The sequence below is a fragment of the Podarcis erhardii genome, assembly GCF_964252035.2.
Source record: "Podarcis erhardii genome assembly, chromosome: 4".
NCBI lineage: Eukaryota > Metazoa > Chordata > Lepidosauria > Squamata > Lacertidae > Podarcis > Podarcis erhardii.
Window position 1 is genome coordinate 80,470,301 of NC_138508.1, and position 25,629 is coordinate 80,495,929.

Consider the following 25,629-nt stretch of genomic DNA (forward strand, 5'->3'; position numbering starts at 1 on the left):
GGGGAGGCGAGCCGAGCTTTTCACACCTGAGGTGAAAAGACGTCCCTCTTCATTACCCTATTAAACTGGGCGGTCGAGGTGGGGGAAGAGGAGAAGGAGAAGGAAGAAGGGGCTGAAGAAACGGCAAAGTACCTACCCGGGAGAAAACAACGGCGACAGAGAGAGAGGCGCTACAATGGCGGCTGCTCTCACAGCCGGAGACTGTGGCGCTCGCGGGAGTGGGGGGGGGGGAAGGGGGCGTCGGCGGCTGAAGGCGCCAGGCGAAGGTACTGAGGCGGAGCGGTGGGTAGGCCGCGCAGCCACACAGGCGCCCTCTCATTGGCTCGCGCAGTCCAGCTGCTGTCCAACTGCTGCTTGAGTTCGCCCCGCCGCTGTAGAATTCGGCGCAGGCGCGTGGCGGCGAGTAACGTCGTTGGAATGACGCTGTTGGCGAGGGAAAGAGACTGCTGGAGGCGCCATGATGCCTCCATCTTCCCGCGCTTCCCGACCCGTGAGGAGGAGATGGGAGTTGGGACTCCTCCGTCGTGGTGTTTACCTGACAGAGATTGCACGCTGCTTAGTTCTCGTGACTAGGTAGCCATCCTACAAGTTGGGGGCTCACGTGATTGGAATGAATTAATGATATTAATTAATAATTATAATTAATAATTATAATATTATTAATTATGGTTGATAATTATTAATTTATAATATAATATTTTTCCTGGCATTTGTGTGTTGGTTTGTATGAATAATGATAGAAAAGCAGAAGGTTGGCTCTTGGTTCTCTGATGTGGTATTTTTCAGTTTCCGACGAAATGCAGGTGAGAACTAGACATAAATTGTATGGCAGCCTCTCAATATGTCACAACCGAAGGGAAGGTTACCTGCATTTACCAGCCTGCTGAGGACGCCCTGGGTTGCGAAAGCATTTGTTGCATTTTGCAGAGGATTCTGAGGAAATGGGCACACCTTTACATCCTTTCATTTGTATGCCGCCTTAAAACCATGCTCTAGGCTGCTTACAACATTTTTTAAAATTACTTGATTGAATCTTTATACAGCCCTATACCCGGGGGTCTCGGAGCAGTTCACAGAATAAAATCAAGATACAAAACCACAAAATACATAATAAAAATAAAAACAACAACCAAATAGCCCCCCAAAAAAACACATTTTAAACATAACCAAGGTTGTGATAAACACTAAATAAAACACCAAAAAGTACACAACCAAACTGAACGATTTCCACGTAAGTCATAATCAGATCTAAAACAAAGATACAAAAAATAACAGGAACAAACTCTGCCCCAACAAAATCCCCTAAAATATACCTCAGCCCAAGAGTGTTCAGCAGTCTCAGCTTTTGTAGCTGGAGTCAGTCTGGGCCCTGGCATTTGAACTTCGTATATAAATAGCACATACATATGTGTTACATTTCATTTGTTGCGGGAGGGAAGGCTCCACAGCTTTTCTCCATAATGAATACAGTGTATAAATATATATATATACATACTAGCAGGCTTGTACCCAGCATTGCTTTGGAACTCTTAAGAAACTGAAAAATCTGTGAAGTTTTGAAAGGTTCAGTCTTGATTCAAAATGGTGCCCAATTGTATCCAAACATAACACAGATGAAAACCTTGATCTCAGGAACCACCACACTAAATTTGGTTAAAATTAGTCTGATTTTGAAAGGCTCAGCCTGCCATCTTGATTCAAAGTAGCACGCAATAGTATCTAAATGAATAAAAAAACCCTGCTCCGTATCTCAGAAACTATGCAAAATTTGGTTATAATTCCTTAACAACCATCCAAATGCATAAGACAAACAACTTTTCAATATATATTCAATATTTGGCAACAGATAATATTACCTGAAAATAATCATGCATCTGATGAATTAGAGTCTACTTCATAAATGCTTATACCTCAATATTCCTGTTAAATTCTTAAGGTGCCACAAGATTATACGTGTATTCATTACATACACACACACACACACACACACACACACACACACACACACTGATTCCTCAAAGTGCAGTGTTTGCTGACCTCTACCGGCTGATAACCTAAAAACAACAGTAACAAATCAGAGCTGAAAATTTGAAACATCCTTATTTGTATGGGGAAGAAATAATATATTTCTGCAACTAAAAGTGTATCATCTGGTGTTCTTATGTTACAAGAAAGGAAACTATTTTTGTTACTTGGTTGTGTTGCTTTTTTGCTGTTGCTTTTTTAAAAAACAAAACAAAACACCACGCTGTGATTTATTATTTTTGCTACTTTGAGTGAACTACACATAAAGGAGCATATTTTACATTATCAACAAGCAGGTAAGGCCTTGCTTGTAGTACTATTGACAGATGTGATCTGTGCAGTGCTGCAGTGCAGGGCCTCCTCTGTCATGGTGCTTTGGTTGTGGAATTCGCTTCCATTGGATACACATACCGGTATGTTCCACCCCATTGGTTGCTTTCAGACATCAGGTGAAGATGTATCTGTTCCTTTGAGTGTGGATGAGTTCAATAACTAGGTTATCTGCTTTAGCAGTATCTGTTTTATTTAAATGTTCTTGTCAATGGGTATTGGTTTTGTGGTTTTAACTTACCTATTTTGCAAGGCTTTTGGTACTTAGCTCTGAAGGATATTAGTAAGAGGATATATTAACCATATTGAATCCTCCACAAATCCATGTGTGTAGGTTAACACAAAGAAAAATGGTGTGTACCTGTTTTTAATATGTGGGGCTTGCGCATAAAGTAGCAGAATTTACATTCCATCATTAGGCAGATTTTGTGAAGTATAGGAATAGGTTTTCAAACTTTAAAAAAAAAAATATTATATTTCAGCGCCTTAGGGCAGCTGGCTCCCTTTCCCCCTTTTTCAATGAAACAGACCACAGACTACAAGATAAGTTTTTAAAAAATTTACTTACAGTTACAGAGACTTGCATATTCCTTAGTAACAACAATAAAATGCAGGAAAATTTTCTTAAAGGTTGTGTTACCAATCTATTAATGATTTTAATTACTATTACTATTTTATTATCTTTGTGTTGTGTTTTAATGTGGTTGTTATATATTCCTGCCTATAATAAATAAATTACTAATAAACTGAAGTTGACTCAATACTGTATAAAATAGAAGTTTTTAATAGGCAGCAGCTACTACATACTAGATGTAGGTTGCCTGCTTGGGTGGGGGCTAAAAGTCACAGCCTGGCCATCAGAAGCTAGCCAGTGAACGAGATGAAAATCTGAGTTTTTGAGGCTTGTTGTTCTAAGGATGTATTTCTGGGATGATGACAACAACAACTGATGTTCCTTTAACAAAATTCGTTGTGTGAATTAGTTAATGATTGCTTGTTTGATTTTGTATGCTCAGTTTTGAAGCCTAGAAAAAAACAGATATGTTTTTGTTTTTTTAAAAAGAAAGAAAAGGAAAAAAGTGCTGTCTTCTTCCAAGGTAATTGACTCTCTGTAATACTTTTTTTTTTTTTAATAATTTTTATTCAATTTTTAAAACACATAATTAAAAGACAAACACATCACAAAACACAAACAAACATAAACAAATCAAACATAAATAAATTCATAGTCTTATTTTCTTATAACTTCTTTCAATCGACTTCCCCATACCTCCCTTTCGCTGCATCCTTATTTTAGAAAAAAAAATTTTAGCAACCCTTTAGTCAATTTATCCATTTAGTTCCCTTCATTAAATTCCCATAAATTTGTTGGTTACAGCTGTAATTCTCTGCTTCTTACCCCTTGACATCTTAACACTCCTCAATTTTACAACAGTTTTTAAGATATATTTTAAATTTCTTCCAGTCTTCTTCCACTGCCTCTTGACTCTCTGTAATACTACTCCTGGAAAGTGGGGAGTGCCAAACATGCTTATGAAACCAGTGGGACTTGGGGAAAAAAACAATGCCTGCATAGAATTAGGCTGTGTTTTTTGTTTTTAATATTATCCTCCTGGTGATATAAATATTGAACACCTGAGTCCTCCTTGGGTAAAGAACCTGAGTTCAGGAATGCAAACACTAGCCATGTATTTATAGAGCACGTGGAGTGGGCTGAAGTCAAGTCCTTCTCCTTTAGAGTCCATAGAAACAACCTTGGGAGTCTGTGATCTCTATTGCAAGCTGAAAGCAAGTAGACAGTGTCAAAATGACTTCCCTGCTGCAAGAGAAACTCTATGAAGCTCACACTCAGGCACCTCCTCCCAGTAAAGACTTCCATCACTTGACCATCACAAAAAATGAGGTAAAAAATAGATTGATTTATTGCTCTCCCTGATTGGAATGTGTTTTACTGAAGAAAGCTCAAGAGAGGTGAGAAATCTGCATTTGTTGGATAGCTGATAAAGGCACAGGGTCTCTGCCAGGAAGAAAAAGGTGGGCAACCCCAAGCATGGTTGTTCAGGCAGATCTGCTAGGGAAACGCAAACAAATGGTGGTACTGTAATCCTATCATTGTTTGCTTTTCTTTTTGTAAGAAATGCAATTAATTAATTTCTGCACAGATCTAGGTTATCACAAAGTCCTGCATTTTCTGCTTTATATCTGGACTCACTAGGCTTTTGACAAAATAAAATAGGACATAATAATGCCCAAACTGACTCATTATTTTAAACCTGAATGCTTTAGGTTATCTGGCAGTCCTGGAGGATTACATTTCGACCAGATCGAGAAAGGATTTGCCCAAGAGAAGTGAAGAAACCCCATAAAGATTTTCTCTTGGATGAACCATTACACAGCAAGTATTGAGTGGGCAAAGAAATAATAGAATTTTGATTACCCTCCCCTCTGAAAAAAAGGTTGTGTCTAATGGTCGTATTAGTGCTTTTACAACCTAATCATGTGCACGTTGACTCTGAAATAAACCCCGGTGAATTCAATGGGACTGTCTTATAACAGACTGATCCTATGTATGTTTACTTGGAAGAACATTGCATTGTTGAAGAGGATTTAATCTCAAGAAAGGGTGCATAGGATCACACAACCTTGGGATGAATATTTGGGCTGCAATCCTAGGCATACTTCCATGGGATGAAGTGCCATGAAACTCAGTTTGGTGTTACATCTGAGTAAACTTGCTCAGGATTGGATTTCGGGTCTTAAATTTCTTTTGACTTTTCTTATTAATAAACTTTGGCCGTGCAGGTGGAACATTCGTAAAAGTGAAACACTGAATTCCATCCACTTCCTGGGAGTAAGACCCATTGAATTCAATAGGACTTATTTCTGGGTAGACACAGTTAGGATTGCAGCCTTGGTTGTTTGTGAATAGTCAGAGTTACCTAAATGCTCCAAGTGCACTAGAAACATAAAGGACGCCTGGACGGTTAAATCCAGTTAAACTTGACTATAGGGTGCGGCGCTCATCTTGCTTCAGACCGAGGGAGTCGGTTTTTGTCCACAGACAGCTTTCTGGGTTATGTGGCTCTCATGACTAAACCACTTCTGGTGCAACAGGACACCGTGACAGAAGTCAGAGTGCATGGAAATGCCGTTTACCTTCCTACTGCAGTGGTACCAATTTATCTACTCGCACTGGTATGCTTTCCAATTGCTAGGTTGGCAGTTTGAAACATAAAGTGAGATCACAGGAGTGTAACTGAAAACCGCAGATAATTTCCAAGTAGTCCATTTCATTGTTTTTATTTTTGTATTTATATCTGGGATTTTCAATGGTTTTGTTTGTTTAACTGCATTTACATTCCTTCTGGAGATAGAGAATTGAAACTACAAATTATGGTTTAAGAAGTCAAGTCTGAATTTCAGATCAATATTGGATGGCTAATGTAAATAAACTGGATGGTAAACAATTGAGAATGACTGCATTGGGCTCTCAAAGTAAAATTACTTATTAAAATGGAGGGGGAGACAAATACACGGTGGTTAAACATACTAAGTTGCAGCATCAAAATACTTTTAAACAAATGAAAAGGGAAGCTAGTACTAAATGTCAAACTTACATGAATACTAAAAAGGGTTATTTTTTTCTCCAAGTGTGCGCTATTGATGGGCCAGGTCTATAGAAATTATCGTCTAATATTCCATTCTGTAGGGCAGGGAATATGTAGCCTTTTAGGTGTCATTGGATTCAGATTCTCATCAGCTGAAGCCAACATAGCCAGTGGTCTGGGATGATGGGAGTGGTGGTCTAGGAGCATATGGAGGGTACCATGTTGGCTACCCCTGATATAGAGGAATTTTTAAAATAAAAACCCTGCTAATTCCTTGTCACCTACTAAATTACAGTTTAATTATTTCTATTTATTTAGAAATTATACCCCATACTAAATGGAGTTATCCCTGCTCAGCAGTTGCATTATTGACAAAAGAGTTTCACTGACAAAGTCCCAAGGAGAATGACATCAACACCTACAACGCATTGGCTTACTTCCTTATCTTCCTGTTTCCTGGCAAATAGCATAGTATTGCAATATGCTGAATAATGTTATCAACCAAGGTCATGCTATACAGTAGAACAGAACATTTAGTCAGGGAAAAACAGAACACTAGTGGATTTTTAAAATGTAACCCTCAATTTGCCAAAAAATTCCATCAGTAGCCATATCGAGCCATATCCCTGCTGTCAAGTAATTCTTAGGCGTAAACTAGTCTTGCTGCAACTGATAATCTCTCCTCACTTCTTGGGTTGGTTGATGTTGGGAAAGATAAATTTAGTGAGCAGGGAATTTCTGAAGGAAAATGAAAATGGGAGGTGTGCCTTAATGGATTGTTAGCTCCATTGCAATCCCCAATATGTAAATCAACTTTAATTTTTATTCAGTGGGAGAAATATGTCTTAAAAGATAAAAAGAGCTTTAAAAGTAAAATCTCTACATCAGTTCTTACAACCACCAGTGACATAATGTCAGGGCAGGTGTCATGTCCTCTGCCAATTGCACAACAGGCTGATGCTGCATGCATAACTCCATCCAAGTCGCTGGAAGCACTCAAAAAGCAACTCTTGCAGCGGTGTGTGAAAAGTCAGTCCAGGAAAAGTTCTGTGAGTGGCACTAGCCTTGATACAATCACCTGGGGCTGAAAAGAGCCAATTTGTAAACTACCCAAGAAACAGATATAACCAGTGCTTTTTTTCTTTAAAAATGTTTGGGGGTACTCTCATTTTTCTACTCATATCGAAATACTGCCCCTCAAAGAGGCCAAACTGAGATTCACAAAATATTTAGAGGTATGCATACTTCTGCGTCCCCCCGGAAAAAAAGCACTGGATATAACATTGACTTTTGAGTACACACGTGTATTAATGGCACTTAACCAGCATAAGCAAACCATCTTGGGGTGGTCACCATTTGATCCCAATAGGGTTTTCGTTGGTTTGTTTTGGCAAGTTAACACTAAACCTTTTTTCTTTCTTGATATTGTCACTACTTCTTCCTTTACCAAATGCCCATTGCACATGGCTCTTCCATGACATTTGTAGAATCAGATCTTAACTCTTAGAGTGCTTCCAGAATGTCACTATTTTCAGGAGGGATTCAATCATATACTAGCAAATTAAAGTTGATTTGGAACTTTTGCGTAACATACCTGCTTTGACAGAGGACTGAGTTTTTTTGTGGAAAGGAAAGCATGAGACAACTCTTTCTTCACCCAGTGCCATCCAGTCTCCCCACAAACCAATCAGGATGAAGACTTTAAAACAGGTTATCTGGAAGTGGCCTTAGTTGTGTATGAAGCATCAGTTGGGTGTACTTTAAATGTATGGTACAGATCTGCCCAATCTCTCATTTTTTCCATGGAAATACTTCACATTAATGGAATGCAGTTTCAACTGCCAAGCAGTTAGTACATTTACTCCATAGGGTTAAATTTAATTTTGTTTTGTCCCCTGTTGCTTTTTAAGACATTCATTCCTTCTATAGACTTAGCTGTTTGTTCTGGTTATGTACTTAACGAATAGTGCTAGACCACATGGTGTGGTAGCTATGGAGAAATCCATTTATCATTCCTAATACCTTAAGCACACACAGCAAGCCTTCGTGCCTTTCTGATTAATATAATTATACTTCAAGTCAATTTTTATTTATATTTGGAATTTAAAAGGCTTCCAGAGTTCAAAGGGCTGCAGTGTGTGCATTGCGCTTAAGAACAAGAATTGCTTTAAACATAGTTGGTGAGTGCAAATAATATGCCTTTCAGTATGACATGCCTGGGCAATTCAGAATTAGTATTCTACTTAATGATTATCATGGCAGCTTGCCCTTTACTCTGTGCTAAATTGCCTATTCTTAGTATGATAGACTGAATTGCCCTTCTTGTATCAGGCTTTCCACCAACGCACAGGATTTATCCTTATCTGGCTTACGGGTGCTTCCAGACTATTGCTGTATTCAGGCTTGATTCAATCACATAGTGGCAAATTCAGGTTGCAGAATTAAAGCTGATTTGGCGCTCTTGTGCAAGAAACCCACTTCCCCACAAAAATTGGCTTTTTACAAGAAGGAAAGTGAGAGGGAAATGCATTGGAAAGTGTGAGTTAACAATTGCTTGATATTTAACTTTCCTATAAACAAATCAGAATGAATGCTCAATAAACAGGTCATCTGGAAGTAGCCTAAGTTTCAGTCTTCACAGTCATCGGGTATCATATTAATTATATTTATTAATAGAACAACCATGCAATCCTATATATACTCAGAAGTAAACCATGTTGCGTTCAATGAGCCTTACTTCCAGGTAAGTTAGGAAACAGCAATAGAATAAAGTTTCTCTTTCTTTTTTTGTATGTGCCCTTTCCCATTTAGCTTAGCACAGTGCCTTTCACTTTGGCAGTATTCCTGTTTAAAATCTGTTTGCTTGTATATTTTTTCTTTTACTCAGAACAAATGCAAGGTGTCTTTGGGAAGAAAACGCTAGACTACATTCTCAGCTTATGTCAAGGACGCTATGACTTCCTCCATCGAATTCCTGACCATTTGATCATACACATCCTGTCATTTCTTAATACAGAGGATATAAGGCAATTGTCACAAACATGTAAAAGGTTTCGGCAGGTAAAAATTATGACAAATGTGTAATCTTGATGCAATCTAAATAATTTTAGTAATATATAGACTTTGTTTCAATGGAGCTTTACAGAAGTAGCAAGTACGATCAGTTACCAGTGGCAGTTACCGTGTAGAACCAGAACGAGCTTAAGAGTAGACCAAAAGATTTGCAAGTTATGTTGCAGTCTGAAAAGCAAACAAATACATTGTAAAGAAAATGAGAATCTGGCCTACTCACACGTATTATATATCATATATTGCAAATATTTATCTTTTAGCTATGCAATACTGAAGAATTTTGGGAAAGAAGAAAAAGAGTGCAAGATAAAGACACTCTTGATATACAAACTGTCAAGGTTTCAGCTTACAAGAAGCCAACTAATTTCAGACAAAGACCAGGCTTTTTGCCACGGGTGCAAAGAAGGCAGACCACATTCTTCTGAAATTGATTGCAGATTATCTTGCAAGACTCCTGCATTCCACTTCAGCTAAAATAATCTAGGTACCAAAACTGTCTTCAGAGGCAAGACTTGCTATTTCAAAAATTCACCAAGCTGGTACACAGGAATGAAAAAGCCTGCACCCAGTGATGCATGTAACAATATACAGAAAACAAAGCCGAAGCTACAAAGTGACATCGTAAAATCATATTCATAATGAAGAACACACAACATAGTAATGCATAGGCATTTTTGGACAATAAACGCTTCACAGCACCAGTGAGCTTTGGATCACAGAAATACTCCTCATGATGCAGAAACGCATGGCGTTTCCCTTTTCAGATGCCTATGCATCTGTGTGTTCTAGAAGCGGCAAGAGCTCAGTTCACTAGCAGGAAATGTAGGGAAATGGCTTTTCAAGTTGTGTGTTGTTTACTTCTCAAAAACATGTTAAGATGTTGCAAATAATTGCACAATTTTTCTCAAATTCAGAAAAACAAGCGAGAGAGAATCATGTGTATAAATAATAAATGTAATGTGAGATCCAGTAGGTCCCTTATGTTTCTGCCTTTTCCAGGAGAAAGTGCACAATACAGTTTTAATCATATGCTGACACAACTCTTTACCTTGGCCTTTGACACTTGAGATGTATATTTGTAGGCCCCATCATATTATTGTGAGAGTAATTTGTTTTAAATTCTTTTAAATGTATTTTATATTGTGACCTGCCCTGAGGCCTTAGGGTGAAAGGCAGTAATACATCAATTTTGTTATTGTTGTTATTAACTTTTGGTCTAGTTTTTCTGGTTTATCATCTGGGAAACAAAAGAATAGTTGAAATCAAGTGGAGAGTCAGATTAGCACAGTACTTTTGAAGCTGGTTTGGTATTTTTAATCCATGAATCCTGTTTTTTAATCGTTTTGGTATAGTAGTAAAACACACCAGGCAAAGCACTATTCAGATCATCAGATTTCAGTTTAATATTCTAGTGGTTGAAGGTCCAGATGATCCCCTTTATTTACATTAGAACAATCAAATGCTGATAGGATGACAGTAAAAAGAAGGTTGAGGACATGATGTAAAAAAGTAGTCAAAAGAAGATCTGTGTTTCAGGTAAACAAAAAGCATATCAGTATTGTCAGAGTGATGCTCTGATATCAAGGCCTGTGCAGTTGCTTACTAAGAACAAGAATATATACACAAAAAATGGATTCTTAACGAGCACAATAAACAGAGGGAACAGTCGTAGCAGTTTATTCCCTCAAACACATTCTATTTCCATAGCTTTTACCTATCAACATAAGTGTTTCCACTGGTGACTTATGTAAAAACATACTATAGGAAATATTAACATACAAAACAATGTCACTTATATCACATATTAAAAAGTGGCGAAACCTTTAAATATGCTATTTCATGACAGACACAGCATTAAATATTCAGGCTTTTCTCTGGTCTAAACATAAAAAACCTTTTACAAGGCAAAAGCAACTCGGAAACAAAAGAACACAGACACTTACCTGATGTTCTAGCAAATGAAAGAGCAAATTAGACACTACAGCACCAGACCCATGGGTTGCTTGTGGATTCCTATAAAGCAGGATGGGCAGAAAGTGATGAGCCACTCCCCCCCCCCCTTTTCCCTTGAAAGTGCTTGCCCAAAGCTGGTTTTCTTCAGATGGGGTTTTGAGTCTGAAAGTAATGCCTGGTGGAAGAAAAGCACTTGGAGGCAGGTGCAACTGACCCAGAGCTGCTTGCTGGGAGGGAGAAGCAGCTTTTGGCGAGAAGGAGGAAAGCTTTAGCACTCCCATCCCACCTGCACTTGCTAGGCCTTAATCTTCCCACTCTCCTTCACTAGAATTTGGCACAACCCCAAATATAATAGATGGATCATGCTGTCTTTCTGCCCCGTTTACCCTTGAAAACCAATGTAAATGGATTGAGGTACTGAGGCCTGCAGACACTGGACACAAATGTGCAAATTGTGCGTTTTAACCACGCATGATCCTGCGGTTGAGTACTGTCCTGTAATAATCATTTAAATATTATCTTAATTACAAGGGTAATTTGTTGTTTATAGTTCTTTATGCAGCAATGCACTTACTAAACTGGGACTTAACTCCTTACAGGACCAGGCTAATGTACTTGCGTGTTATTCTCCCGACTGATCTAAATACAGTTACACTCTGTATAATGTCTTATTCTCATGGTCTTGTCATACTGAGACCTGTTAATGCAATTTATAGAACATAAAATGCCTCAGTTAAAACTGATGGAAATGGATGCTTTAAAGAATTCCCCTAGAGTGGAACATTTCAGAAAAGCTTTATGCAAAACACAAACCTCAAAATATGCTTGGTACTATCAGAAGCTTCGAAATCCTGAATTCTACTGTAATATTCAATAACATTGTGTCATAAATACCCTTCCCAATTCTCAAGCCACAGTATGCCCTATGCCTATGTGAGCCATCACTCCATTATGTATAGAGGCACGTATTTGCGTAGCATGTCAGTGATGATAATGGCAATGAAATCCACCTGAAGAACTGCCTTTAAAAGTCATGCTATTACTATCATAACATACCATCAAATATGTATCTATATGCATGGGGATGAAAGATGCCTTCACATGCATATAGTTAGAAACAGAGTAAGTGCACAGTGATGATATTCTCTTGTAACATTTATGTAACGTTGCCTGTGGCCTAAACGTCTACTAGAAAACTAAAAAAAAAAAAGTTTTCTTGGTAATGGTGGGCCAATTCCGAGAACATATAATACTTTGCGGGACACTAAATCTTAAATGCTGACGTTTCTGTCCATGTTGTTTTATTCTGCCTCTTCGCTCTTCTCAGAGCCACCTCCAGGTGAATGGTCTGCTTCATACTTTCTATCATAAGCTTCTTCTGAAGACTTTTCAGTGCAGTCATAGGACCTACTTGTAGACCCCGTATGCGTTCGAATGCGAACTCCTGGCTGGTATAGTTGCATGGCTGGCCGATCCTGTGCAGAAAATAAGAAGAAAGGAGATTAAGGCTTGGAGAAAATCATTTATTATCCACACAGCAGATCTCAAAATGTCTTAACTGTCCTGCGAAAGAAAAGAGGACTGTTTTTGACAAACTGATTTAACAACAAATGGGAAAACTAGGTTATAAATATCTGACACTTATTACCTTACTCTTAGCCCCTGAGAGCCAAGTACTTTAAGCAAATTAAAAGAATATTGGACAAATTCAGATTGCTGTTTTGGGAGGAAAGTGATGCTTAAGAACACAGTACCAAAGATAGAAAATTTCACAAAATTTTAATCCGTTATAACAACTAGAAGAAATTTGGCTGCAATCAAATATGGGCACAAACAGTTTCAAACACGAAGACAGTCCACAGTTTCCAAGGTATAAAGGTAGCATAATAACTTAATTGCTAAGCTTTCAAAGTAGAGCTTGATTTAATAATCTAGCTAGCCAGTAAGGGTAACTTAACCATAACTTCTTGTTGATACAAACTCTCCCAGCTCACTAAACCCTATTACCTCTTCAGCTTTAACACCTCCTCTTACCAGTCTTCCCCCTCTTTTCCCTTTGACCACTCGTTGTGCTACCACCACCCCACAGGCTCTTAGCCTTCTTCCCACCATTCCTCTGTCTCCAACCAGTGACTGACAAGGCCTTACAGTAGCATAAGACCAAAGCTGCAATTCTGAACAAACCTATTGGGGAGCAAGCCCTATAGAAGTGAGTGGGACTTGATTTTCAGTAAACCTGTTTAGAATCATGCTGCACATCCCTGATAAATTGTAGTTAACAGCACAATCTCAACCACATCTACTCAGAAGTATGTCCTAAGGAATTAAATGTGGCTCAGTTCCAGGTAAGTGGAGCTGGGATTCCAAATGACAAGCAGCGTAGCTGGGTTATCTAATGCACAACGAATGCTGTTGTTGCTGGGTCACAGGAACTCATTCTTTGCAATGTTACAGCTACACATATCCACAGGGTCAAGTGCAAGAATGATACCCATGTGTAAATTACCGATTTGCTGGGCTACATCAATATTAACAACAGCTAAACTGTTAAATTTCTTTACTTTGAAAATCTTCATAATACAGTCATACCTTAGAAGTCTAACACCTTGCCAGTTGGACGTTTTGGCTCCCGAACGTCGCAAACCTGGAAGTGATTGTTCCGTTTTGTGAACGTTCTTTGTAACCCGAACTTCCTTCATGGTTCTGTTGCTTCCGATTGGCTGCAGGAGCTTTCTGCAGTCAACCGGAAGCTGTGCCTGGGTTCTCGAACATTTTAGAAGTCAAATAGACTTCTGAGGTACCTCTGTATTAATTTCTGCTTCTTTTTTTTTTAAGATAACTATGTACTCAACTTAAGTAATGATCATGGTTTCTACCTCCTATTATTCAACTGGTAGCAACAGTACTTCAACTTAGATCATTTGGGCTATTGATTCCCTTAGCAGTAATATAGTAGGTCCAAACATAAGGGCACAATATTTTTGAGTGATTAGGTGAGTATAGGTTATCAGGGAGAGCATAAGTATTCTGACATGTGTTTATTAAAACAGATAAACATTTTTTAAAAACAACCCAGATTCTAAGAACTGTGCTTCATAAAAGCATGCATTTTAAAAATGCAAACAGAGGCATCATTAGCAGCAAAGACAGATTCCAATACCTATCACTTTAACAGCTTTTGCTGAGTTAAAAAAAATGGAGGTTTTCATTTTAGTGAAAATCAAATGTTTAAAAAGTTCATGCTGAGATGTCAAAAGCAAATCTTGTATGACCTTGAAGTAATTTTACTAATGAAAGATTATCCTAAATGAATAAAAGAACCTTATTTCTTATGCGCTCCTTTTTGGATGCCATGTCATCACACTTGTCCTCTTTACCCAGTTTGTCTACTGTGTCCACAGTGAAGCTGTAGTTGTAGTTCACTTTCTTCCCTCGATCTTGGCTGTATCCTTTTCCCCACTTCACCTCATCTTCATTCCTTCTCACAAACTTGTCAAATTCATAGTGACTTCTGTGTTTTCGGCTATCATCCAGGCGATACCTTTGTCTCTCAGGTTCTTTTTCACGAAATCTTCTCTCTGAATCTCTTTGCTCTTTATCACTATCATTTTGAGACCTGTGTTTAAAAAAATGAAAAATCCAAACATAAAAAATAAACTACTTAAAACTCAGGTAACAAGGCATATGATGCCTAAACAAAGCTCCCAGTTTATTTAGTGGTGTTGGAGTAAGGGCCAGCTATGCCAACAGTGCAATACTATGTCTGCTCAGAAGTAAGCCCCATTGCCTTCAGTAAGGCTTACTCCTAGATAAGTATTTACTTCTGAGTATGCACAGGATTGTGCTACATATCTTGTTTATAATTATTAAAGTAAAAAAGGAAGGGTTTTGGGGAATTCAATAATTTATTTTGTATAAGGTAAAGACTTACAGATCCTAGGAGTCCCAGAATGTCAAGAGTTGGTTACTCCTTGCCTAGCTTTGGATGTCAAATGTTGGTTATTTGATTGACTGATATAATGCCCTTCATCCTAAGTTCTCGGGGCGGGAGGGGGGGGGTACAGAATAATATCAGCTCCCAGCAGTGTGATATGAGCATGTTGGATGACCCGAGAAAAAATTCATAAAGCATGAATTAAGGTTTGTTTGTTTCCCAAACCATAATTAAGACTATTAATATAGTTTATTGGATTCAGATGACGTGCTGTGGTTACTTTTGGAAAAACCCAGAGGTTTTAAGTCAAAGGGATGTATCAATTTAAACTGCGTGGAGGATGCAACTCCATCTTCAAGATAAAGCACTACTTACTTTTCCTTAAGTTCCTTCAGTGAACCTTCCAGGGACTTAGATTTTATACTCCCATGCCCAGGCGATTTCTCCCATTTACTCTCGTCTATGTCAGCTTTTTCTTTTTCTCTGTGCTTTTCTGTGGCTTGCTCATCGCCCTTCTCAGGTTTCTTAAGAAGCTAATAAATATTTTTGTAAAATATATGACTATTATAAACGTGTTTTCTACATCTTTACAAATGTTAACATCTCACAGAATACACTGGTGTGCAGGAAAATCTACTTATCGCATACTTGCTTGATGTGTCTTTAGCCCCCCCCCCCCCAAACCCCCACCCATATGACATCAGCTTTCAAAACCAATTAAAAAAGAATTTATCACGATCCAGCGACAATTAAGCATTTGAACAAGTATGCCTAATTTCAGTGAGAGAATTAATCACAGACCAAGATATCGCCTATTGAAATAAACTACATTTTATAACTGCTTAGCACTGATGCAAGGCAGTTCTGCTGCTGTGGGTCTGAAATATACAGAAACCCTCAAGAAGAAATGTCATATCTAGACCTAATAACTGTAAAAGTTACCAGCATCTCTTAATCCAAATTCAGCTAAATATATAAATAAATTATAGATAATATGGAAACTGATTGACAAAGCATTAACTCCCTCTAATGTTCTGGCATTCTCTGTTCAAACATGCGCTTCAAATATATTGAATTGTTTAACTATAATAGTATATGGTTAATGTTCAGAATGCAATGAATACACCGTAAATGTATGATATTGTGTGTGTAGACATATGTAAGTATGTGGAAAGATATCCGTCTGCTTTTAAATGGGCACACAATTCATTCTGCCAGAAATGGGATGCTCTCTCTGTCCCCTGGACTTTTTCTAAAGAATCTCAAGAGGGAACCACAATTATTACTACGTGTATTAATTCATGCAAGGATATATTTTATTCAGTCCCTGATTGCCTTTTTATATGCCGACACTGATCCTAATGTAATATAATCTAAGGAAGCTCACAGTAGGGAGTTCACAGTAGGAGTTTCACATATCCCCTATAACCTCTGAAAAGCCTCTCTGGAGCCCCAGGGGCCCTTCTGAACAATGTATGATGGCACCCAGGAGCTGCTAGGTGAAGGAAGGAATTGAAAGCTTTTCATTTGTGAGCTTCCTTAATGTATCTATTGATCCAAGCCTAATTTTGGGTAATTCCACCATCCCACATCACCCTCTCCCTTGCTCAAAAGGTTTGGGGGTGGGGACTCAGGCAGCTGTAGGGATAAAAAGAGAGGTGGAAAACTTCATTCTATAACCTTCCTTAAGTTAATTTATCTTAGAATTCAAATCACTGTTGTGATGCTTCTCTGTTCGGTATATTAGTGGAGGGAAATAGCTTTTTTTTTTAAAAAAGATCTGATTATTAGTTTTGCAACATAAAATTTAATTCTGCTTTTACTTTCATGATTTGCAGAATTTCCAGAATTTGAAACCATATTTCATTGACACAGATAACTGCCAATGAAAACGGTTCAGTTAAAGAACTTCAAAATGGTAACTACTTTCTTGAGTTAGGAGTGGGAAATTTACGCATCTACTTTGCAATGAAAGACATAAGCCTAATGCAAGATTCAAGATAGGTTTGGCCCTCTACAAAAAACCCCCCTCTAAAAATAAAGATTCTGTAATAGGGAATCCAAATACTTGGCTGAACTCAGTGACTTGAATATACTTTCTGTGTTCCTAATGCTATAGTCCCAAGCCACTGACATGGAAGCACTGAAATCAATGAGACTTTTTCCACATGCATGAATTTAGGGTAAGGATACACATCAAGCTAACCTACTGTAACTCTGGTACATCTGAAAGATGGGAGATAGCAGGGGAAAAATACCTTGATCCTTATTTCTTTTTCAGCCATTTTCTTTTGCTTTTCAGCTTCTTTTCTTTTACGCCTTTCTTCCTCTCTGCGCTTCCGCTTCTCATCTTCCCTTAGGCGTTTTTTTTCTGATTCTCTTCTTCTTCGTTCTTCCCTTTTCTCTTCTCGGATTCTCTAAAACATTGGAAATGTTTTATGTAGATTTGTAGAAATATTAAAAAGAACTTAAAGCACAAAGTTTAGGGCTTAGTCCAAAACACAAACATACCTGTTTTTCTAATTTTCTATTTTTAATATATTCCAAAAGTGGTGTTGTTCTTCTAGCTAAAACACAAAAAGTGATATAGTATCTCGTTTCTAATACATAAGATTGATTATAAATGAGATTTCTTGTCATTCAAGCTTTAAAAATGTAATTACTATATGACAATGAACACAATTTCATAATGGGCCATATAGAAAGTCCCTGTTACTCTATTACATAAAAACACTCATTTCTTATCATAATAGTTTGGAAAATCAGTAAAACTAGACAAGCATCTGAGATTACTTGATGTCTATATCATATTTTATTTTTCTATAATTTTTTTAATGGATGCAACCATTTAAAGAAGGAAAAAACTGTGCTGCACAATACTGTTGTACCATCTTCTACCTGACTGGTTGGTGTTTTGACTGCATGCAGTGGCCTCGAAAAGTTTGCCATTAATGAAATACACATTTGTGTAAAATTCTTCCTACAGATTTGTGCAAAAGTAGCATCTAGTTAACGGTTAAACTCCTGAAAACAGTGGGGGAAAGCTTTACCTGTGTACACAATCATAATTTTAATCTTGATCAAATAGTGATAGAAATGAGTGGCAAAAGCATTGGAACATCAATCTGCACACTTTTTTCTGATTGTCATGTAAAATTTAGCTTCTGATTCCTGTACGTTTTCACTGTAGACACAGCAGGTCAGTTGCAGGTAAAATCAATAATAATTTCCAAAGGGCTCAAAACACTTCTCATATATTTTCTCTACAATCCTTACAACAGGTGGATTAGGGAGAACTGATTCTGACCGGTGGGCCAGATTGTTCTCTCCCCACCCATAGTGGGCCAGGTTTGACAGGTAGGTAGGGCTGTCCACCTGTCAATCACCTGATGATACGATAATGATACAGTGCCAATACAGGTCTCACAGAGCGCTTTGCATGAGACTTGGCAACACCCGACAATCAGCTTCAAACCTCCTTTTAGCTGAGCACAATCATTATCTGCCCCACATCTGAAATTGCATATGACAGCTGTTGAGATGGTGCCTATGCTTTGGCTGAAATGGCCTCATGGACTAAATGGGGAGGTCTGGCGAGCCTAAATCATCTATATAAACAGACCCACAGGCAGAAGGTTCCCTACACCAAACCTGTAAGGCAGTCTGTTGTAATAAACATTATAGATCTGGAGCTGAGAAATAATGGTCTAATGGCAGCCAGTGAATCCACAACTGGCTAAAGATTTGAACCACATATGTTGAGCATACCTTGTGCTCTTATCTACCAGCTTACACCAGCACACTCATATTTAATGCTGTATTGACCCGTAGTTAATTATCTGTATAGGTAAGGCCTTAAAATGTATACATTTTGGATCAAAATATAAGTTTGTGTAAATGGAGATCAAAACTACTACTCCACCTCAAATCCTATAAACATCCAATTCATATATTATTGGAGCAGCATGGAAAGCAGTTCCACATTATCAGATCACCTACATTGGTTTGTTGAATGGTATGGTTCTTTGGCAGACATAAACTGTTCAGCAACCTAATGATAGGTAAAACTGTCAGTTCAGCTGACCCATGTTCCCTTTTTACAGGTGTTATTAATGTAATACAGGATGGGATAATGGGTTGAGGGGGAACTGTGGCTCTCCATATATTGTTGGAATACAACTCTCATCATTCTTGAACATGCTGTCTGGGTCTTATGGGGGTATGAGTCACATTATCCACAAATATGTCCTCTCATATGTACATTATTAGGACTGAGATGTAATGGAAATGCCTTGTTATCTCTTTGATTGCACTGCATATTATTTAGATATTTTCCACACTCCATTTTATTAGCCATCTGATTATCAAAGTAATTAGGATTTCTTCCACAATTTTGGTAAAATAAGATTACAGTATGTATTGAATATTATAAATACCCACAGTAATGGTCTGTATAACGTTTTTAATAATTAGGAAAGTTACTAATAACAAGCCAGGAGTTTCATCCTAGAGATCATCCTCAGCATTCAATACTGAATGCTTATTAACTGCTGAATCTATATAAAGGAGTAGTTACTGTGTTGTTAAATGAATTATTTTACTGTGCTGGTAGCATTTTGAGCCCCCCCCCCCAATTCCAGACCTTGAGTTTGCAAAGAGTTTGTTTTTATCTCATTCACTTTAATTGGGATCAAACTCCAATGCAAATCCCTCTCAGCAAAACTTCCCTTTCAGTGAAACTTTCAATTTTAAAATTAACATAATGGAAGACAGGGCTGAAACAACAGAGCAACCTCTTCTTTATTGTAGAATAATCTCTTGATTATAGGAGAAGTGGCACAGGTTGGGGAAAAGTTTTGTGTATTTCTGATAGCCAACTGGTGCTTTTTATGATCTCAAATAAGTATCAGTGTTATAGAGGCCAGTGTAACACACAAAACTTGCATTGCACACAATAAGTTATTAAATTAAGGAGTTTTAGGTTTAAAACCTTTTACATTTATACCCTTAGCCCACCAACAGTTCATGATCATAAAATACTACTAATGATATCTCACAAACCTCATAGCTATATGGACATAGTACAGGCCTGCAGAGTGCAAATCTGTTGTTCAGCTAATGTTTGAAAATAAACAGGGGATGTTCTTTTTATTAAGAACTTCTGAAATGGTGCTAGAGATAACCATAATTTAATGAATGTAACCTCAAGAGTGCTAATGTGGGACTAATAAAATATGATCATATAATTCAGAAGCATTCACTAATGGAGGAGATCAGCTTAACAGACCAATGAGTTCTCTTGTTTTTGCCTCAATCTCTCCCAGCAGAGTCTCAGGGTTAGCACATATTTTTTCTTCTTCTGCACAATAACTTTCTAGAAATTTTCTGTATTCTGGATCTATGAAAGAAAAAAACAATTGAAAAGAAAGTTAAGCGTTGCATGTCAAATATATTACATGAGAAATTATCCATTAAGCACAGTAAATCAGGAAAATGTTTTCGCCATGAAAATGAGCTTACCATCTTCTATGCTTCCAGCTTTTGCATCTTTCTTCTTCAGTTTCTTTTTAGAAATCTTTTGGAATGGTGCAAATTCAACAACAGCTGGATATTCTAAACCTTGAAAGAACCACACATTGGTTGAGTGACTAAAAGTAAATAATATGCACATTTTGACACTGAGAGGAACTTATTCCCAGGTCCTTGAGTATAAAAACCTGAATTAAAATGGGAAATTTTATTTTTCACTGACTTAGTTTATGACAAACTGTCTTGATCCAGAAGAAAAAAACCGTAGGCAAATACAAGCACAGATAGTGCCAATGCAGATAGATATGTGTTGGGTTGGTCACATCTGCATCACAATGTTTATTGAAATTTCACTACTCTAGCTAGATACATCTCTTAGTGCAAATGTAAATCTCAATCCATGGTCACTAGTATGTTTATAAGTAGAGGTGGACTGGAGACAATTTAAACAGTTGGCACATAAACCTTTTCATTTTTATTTCTTTAAACCTGGCAAAAAAAAAAAAGTAACATAGCTCAAAATAACTAATATATCAACAAAGATGCCAATACTGAATGATCAAAACATTTAGATAATGTATGGCATGGTTATACTTCATTTTAAAGTGATTTATTCAGTCTCTTGTAATTCATAGGATAGCATTCCTACTTAAGGGTGAGGGATAACATCATTTAATAAACAGATAAAATATATCAATAGCAGTTCACTACACAGACATTAACTTTATCTGAAAACTTCAACTGATTTCAAAGTACAACCTTGTCTTTCTCAATCACAGACCTATCAAGGTAATTTCCAGTTATATATACAAGGGCCCCATGAGTGGAAATGAATGTGCATAAAAGGATGGCTTTGAGTAGATTCCTGCTACTGAGAGAACCTTGAATGAAAACCAGTGAGGCCCCATCAAACTTTGTGTTCTTCTGAGTTTACCATAATCAAACATCATGCAACATTTTGGAGGTCAAGTAAGAATTCTCTGAAACTTTGATTTCTAAAACATGGTACACCTGTGGCAAGTTTGAACTTTGGAAATATTGACCTATTTTTTCCTTCATTACATGGAAAGATTAGCTATTGTTTAAGAAAAACAAACTATCTACCCTTTGAGCATGTAGAACTAGTTGTGTGGGTCTTAGATTTCTGGCCATAATAAGGAATGGGTTACCTTTACTGTCTATGAAGACATAGCCGTCAAAGCGATCTCTAAAAAGAAGGATGTCATCAGGATTTCTAAAATTAATATATGCTCTTGAGTAGAGATGAGGATAAAGACTGAAACAAAAGTGAATGTTTTGTTAGTTATGTTTATCTTCTAAAAGGAAGACAGGTAAAAGTATAAATTACATCAATTCTATTAATATTGATGTTTATCCACATTAGATTGGCATTTCAAAGTAGGCATGCTTTATATTCCTCCACATCAAATGAAATTGTTGTTGTTATTTTTATACTGCCATTCATCCACAGATTTCAGGGTAGTTCACAACAATGAAATAGTGATTGTTGCTGTTCAGTCGTTTAGTCGTGTCCGACTCTTCGTGACCCCATGGATTACCCCAAAAAATGATAATGAAGTAGAAATTTCTTAGCTAAAAACTCTTAAAAGCCATGAGATGCTTTGTTACATGCACAGACTAAGGTGTGGAATGTCTGGAGCCTAAGTTCAGTACGTATAACTTTCCACTCAGTGTCCAAGTATGCTGTAATTCAACCAGCCCATCTTTTAGTCACTGTCCTCCTGCACCTTGCCTTCAAGGATACAGTGAATCCACTCATCCTTTGGCTGAGTAGTCTGAGTACAAAGGGCCTGAGAAACCATGAATGCTGGAAGATCTGACATGAGAGGGCTTCAAATAAAAGATAATGGAATGGTTTCATTGCAATGTGCCTAGAAGAGCACTGCAGCAGACATGGAAGAATGGTAGGGAAGGATATTTCTAATGAATCGTCTCTGCACCTTGCTTTCCATGAATGCAGGATGTAGGATAGCAGCCATAGACTCCACAGCAAAATCAAACAAGACCAAATGATGTGTCTGGATCAGAACTTCTATTTCGCACCAGCGCTGTTTTGGTGCCTCTAATTTGGGCTTCCAATATATCCCAAAATGACATAACAAAAGCTACTGAGATCCCACTTTCAGCAGGGATTACATGACCAGGCCACTGCAGTTCTACAATCATGTAACTTAAAAGCCTCATATCCTTACGAAATTTGCAAATGTTGGCAGTGTTTTTAAGTTTTGCTCTTTCTCATAGCCTAAACATTTTGTTCTATTTGAAGAAAGAGAAGAGCTGATAACTCACAGAACATGAGCACTGAGAGGAAGGTAAAAGAAGAGCGATCCAAGCTTTAGAACTCTCATCACCTGTTCAATAAAATACCACTAGGATGACCCCTGCTTTCTCAGAGGCTTTGTAAGGACTTGTATGCCCTGAGGGGAGGTGAAAACATGTGAACTAGCCCTAAATGTCCTTAAACACACAAGTAGCTAGAGTGTGGCTCCAATAACCACAATATATAAAGTGGATTTTTAGAGAATCTTTCATCATATTCTCAAAGGTCAATGTGTCACATCCAGACTAGTGGGAAGAAATCCATGATGTCACAGGCATACATCATGGTAGATAACAACAATAAGGCAGCTGCATTTCACACACATTCAACTCGTTAAAATGCTTTAATATTATATATGTTTTTCATAATTCTGTTTGTTTTTAAAGTGTAGTATAGACGAATCTGGATCCTGTTGGTATTAATAGCGTGATGCAAGCATGTTTAAAATGCCTCCCCCCCCCCCATAGAGACATTTGACTATGTTCTCACCTGGGATCAGAGGTACAAAATTCAAAATAATCGTGAGCAGGAAGTGGATGTAGCTGTTCCTCCAGCTGCTCCTTGGTAAAGCTAGGAGGTAGCCGCCGTATAACTACCTAGAAAGCATCACATGTAAAACTGAGGGCAATCATTCAGGAGTATTTGTCTTATTATTTTTATTCCATGTCTGGGTAAATAAACACCTCCCATTAGTATTACTCAGAATTTCTTGGAAGACAAAATGATTCTAGTCCCCAGGTCTGGCCTCAACACATGTATTCGTGTCATGGAATTCTACTCAATATTGCTCCAGAGCAGAACTGCAATGTATAGTTAGCAGAGTAAAACCTTAAACAAATGAGCATAATGGTCTGCCAATCCTGAATGTATTGGATTTGTGACCGTTATGCTCTGTTGGATGAAATATTAATTACCTCTGGTCAACTCTCACAATTCCTGGCATGCATTACATGGCGTCATACTGGCTCCCCTTCCTCCCTACAGCAACCCTGTGAGGTAGGTTAGGACGAAATTCCATGGCCCAGTGGGGATTTGTACCCCAACTGCTCACTACACAGCACTACATACTCTTTAAACATCGACTTGGAATCCCCTTTCGATAGTGAACGGGGTGGGTAATGGTGGCTAAGATATTGCCTGCCTCTTTAACCAGATGTGGAGGAGGGTCTGAGACAGACCGTGGCTTGTCCAAGTCGAAAAAGGTGGTCCGTGCCCTGTGGAATGTCCTCCCATCAGGTGTCAAGGAAATAAACAACTATCTGACTTTTAGAAGACATCTGAAGGCAGCCTTGTTTAGGGAAGTTTTTAATGTCTGATGTTTGATTGTATTTTTAATATTTTGTTGAAAGCTGCTCAGATTGGCTGGGGAAACCCAGCCAGATGGGCGGGGTATAAATTAATAATAATAATAATAATAATAATAATAATAATAATTAACCAAGGTCCTGAGTCCCCTTGGCTAAAAAGCTGGGCCAGCAGGTGGAGGAGCGCGCAAAACGCCTTCCTCTCTGCGCATGCGTTTTTACCTGTCCGCCGGCCCTTTTCTAAGCGTTGCTCACCTTGGTGCGGGCGCGCGCGCGCGAGCACCCCCCCCCCGCAGCTACCGCCCCGCCCTGCCTCGCGCGCTGTCCCTGGTGCTGGGAGGGAGCCCCGCCCACCTGTCCCGCCCCTCCCCCCCTCCCCCCCTTCCCAACAGCTTCTCACTTTACTCAGAGCCGCTCTTTTCTCCTCCCGCTGCGGTTTGCCCGGCAGGGGCGGCAGGCTGGATGGCGGTGGTGGCAGCGGGGGCGGCGGCAGCGGCGGAGGAGGAGGAGGGGGCGGCGGCCCCGGGGACGTCGGAGGGGTCTCTGGTACCCGACGCGGGGATTCCCGCTGAAGCGGAGCCTCCATGGGGGGGGGGCCTCTCACAAAGCCCTCCGCCGTCCGTCAGCGACGGCGTCTCTGGCGCGCCTCAGCGCCGCTCCGACCTCTCTCAGCGTCCTCATCCTCCTCCCCCCTCCCCCCACTACCTCCAGTCAGCCAACCGCCAACCCTTGCCGGGAAGCCTCGCGAGAGCCAGACCCCTCGTTCCTCAGGAATGTCTCGCGAGAGGTGCAAGGAAGGGGTCGACAGCCTATAAGCGCCTTCCGAATCTCTCTCCGTTTCCGCCCCGCCCACGAGTCTATTTCAAAGATGCGACTACCACCTGTGCATCTATTCGGCCTCTCTTGCATGCGGGGCGGGGCGGGGTTTAGAGCACAGGGTCTACTGTAGTCCCGTTTTGATTAGAAGAATCGAGGACCTTTGGGTTATATATACCCTTTTAAGTTTGCGGTGGGGTTTTTGTTCTTTTTTTATTATGTATTTTGTGGTTTTTTTAAATCTTGCTGTGAACTGCCCCGAGCTCTACGGGTGAAGGACAGTATACAAATTAATAGGAATAATAATATTTGGTTCTGAAAGTAGCTTACATCACAATAACAGGAAATCACATATTGTGACATTCAATAGCAGCAGAACAGATCGAAGTGCAAAAACCCTAACTGCTGCCTTTTCAGAATTCTTGTGCAAGAGCAGCTCTCTCCCCCCACCACGTTCATTTTGCTGTTTTGCATAATGAGGAATGGGTGGGGGCTCTCCAGATGTCACTGGGCTTCTGATTTCCCTCAGCTCCAGCCTACAAGGCCACAATGCTCAGGGATCGGGAGAGTATGTAATCCATCAACATCTGGACAGCTGCCTCAACTGGTTCCCCATCCCTGATAAGAGATTATGCTAAAGAAGCATAATGTGATAAGCAGCCCTTTTAGTTCAAAAGGCTCACTTTAGAAATGTGGCTGGCAAAAAGTGTTTTTGAG

At 38.9% G+C, this 25,629-nt stretch overlaps 2 protein-coding genes across 3 annotated transcripts; one reads left to right on the forward strand and one right to left on the reverse strand.

Annotated features, from left to right (window-relative positions):
• Window positions 1–3,855: 3,855 nt before the first annotated feature.
• Window positions 3,856–10,004, forward strand: LOC309339849 (F-box only protein 36-like). Its single transcript, XM_081858367.1, has 4 exons — window positions 3,856–4,258; window positions 4,642–4,750; window positions 8,851–9,023; window positions 9,296–10,004. Exons 1-4 carry the CDS (start codon window positions 4,163–4,165, stop codon window positions 9,458–9,460), a joined length of 543 nt encoding a protein of 180 aa, XP_081714493.1. The 5' UTR covers window positions 3,856–4,162; the 3' UTR covers window positions 9,461–10,004.
• Window positions 10,005–10,414: 410 nt separating this feature from the next.
• On the reverse strand, window positions 10,415–24,805 carry UPF3A (UPF3A regulator of nonsense mediated mRNA decay). 2 transcript variants are annotated; one of them, XM_081858205.1, is made up of 10 exons: window positions 24,497–24,805; window positions 23,282–23,388; window positions 21,621–21,727; window positions 20,443–20,541; window positions 20,210–20,320; window positions 17,434–17,489; window positions 17,181–17,339; window positions 15,298–15,455; window positions 14,310–14,604; window positions 10,415–12,463 (listed from the first exon to the last, which is right to left on the reverse strand). In XM_081858205.1, the coding sequence occupies exons 1-10, from the start codon at window positions 24,680–24,682 to the stop codon at window positions 12,290–12,292; spliced, it is 1,452 nt and encodes a 483-aa protein (XP_081714331.1). In that variant the 5' UTR covers window positions 24,683–24,805; the 3' UTR covers window positions 10,415–12,289. The 2 variants fall into 2 exon arrangements, with proteins under 2 accessions (XP_081714331.1, XP_081714332.1); XM_081858206.1 differs by having other exon boundaries at window positions 14,366–14,604; window positions 24,497–24,804.
• Window positions 24,806–25,629: the final 824 nt, after the last annotated feature.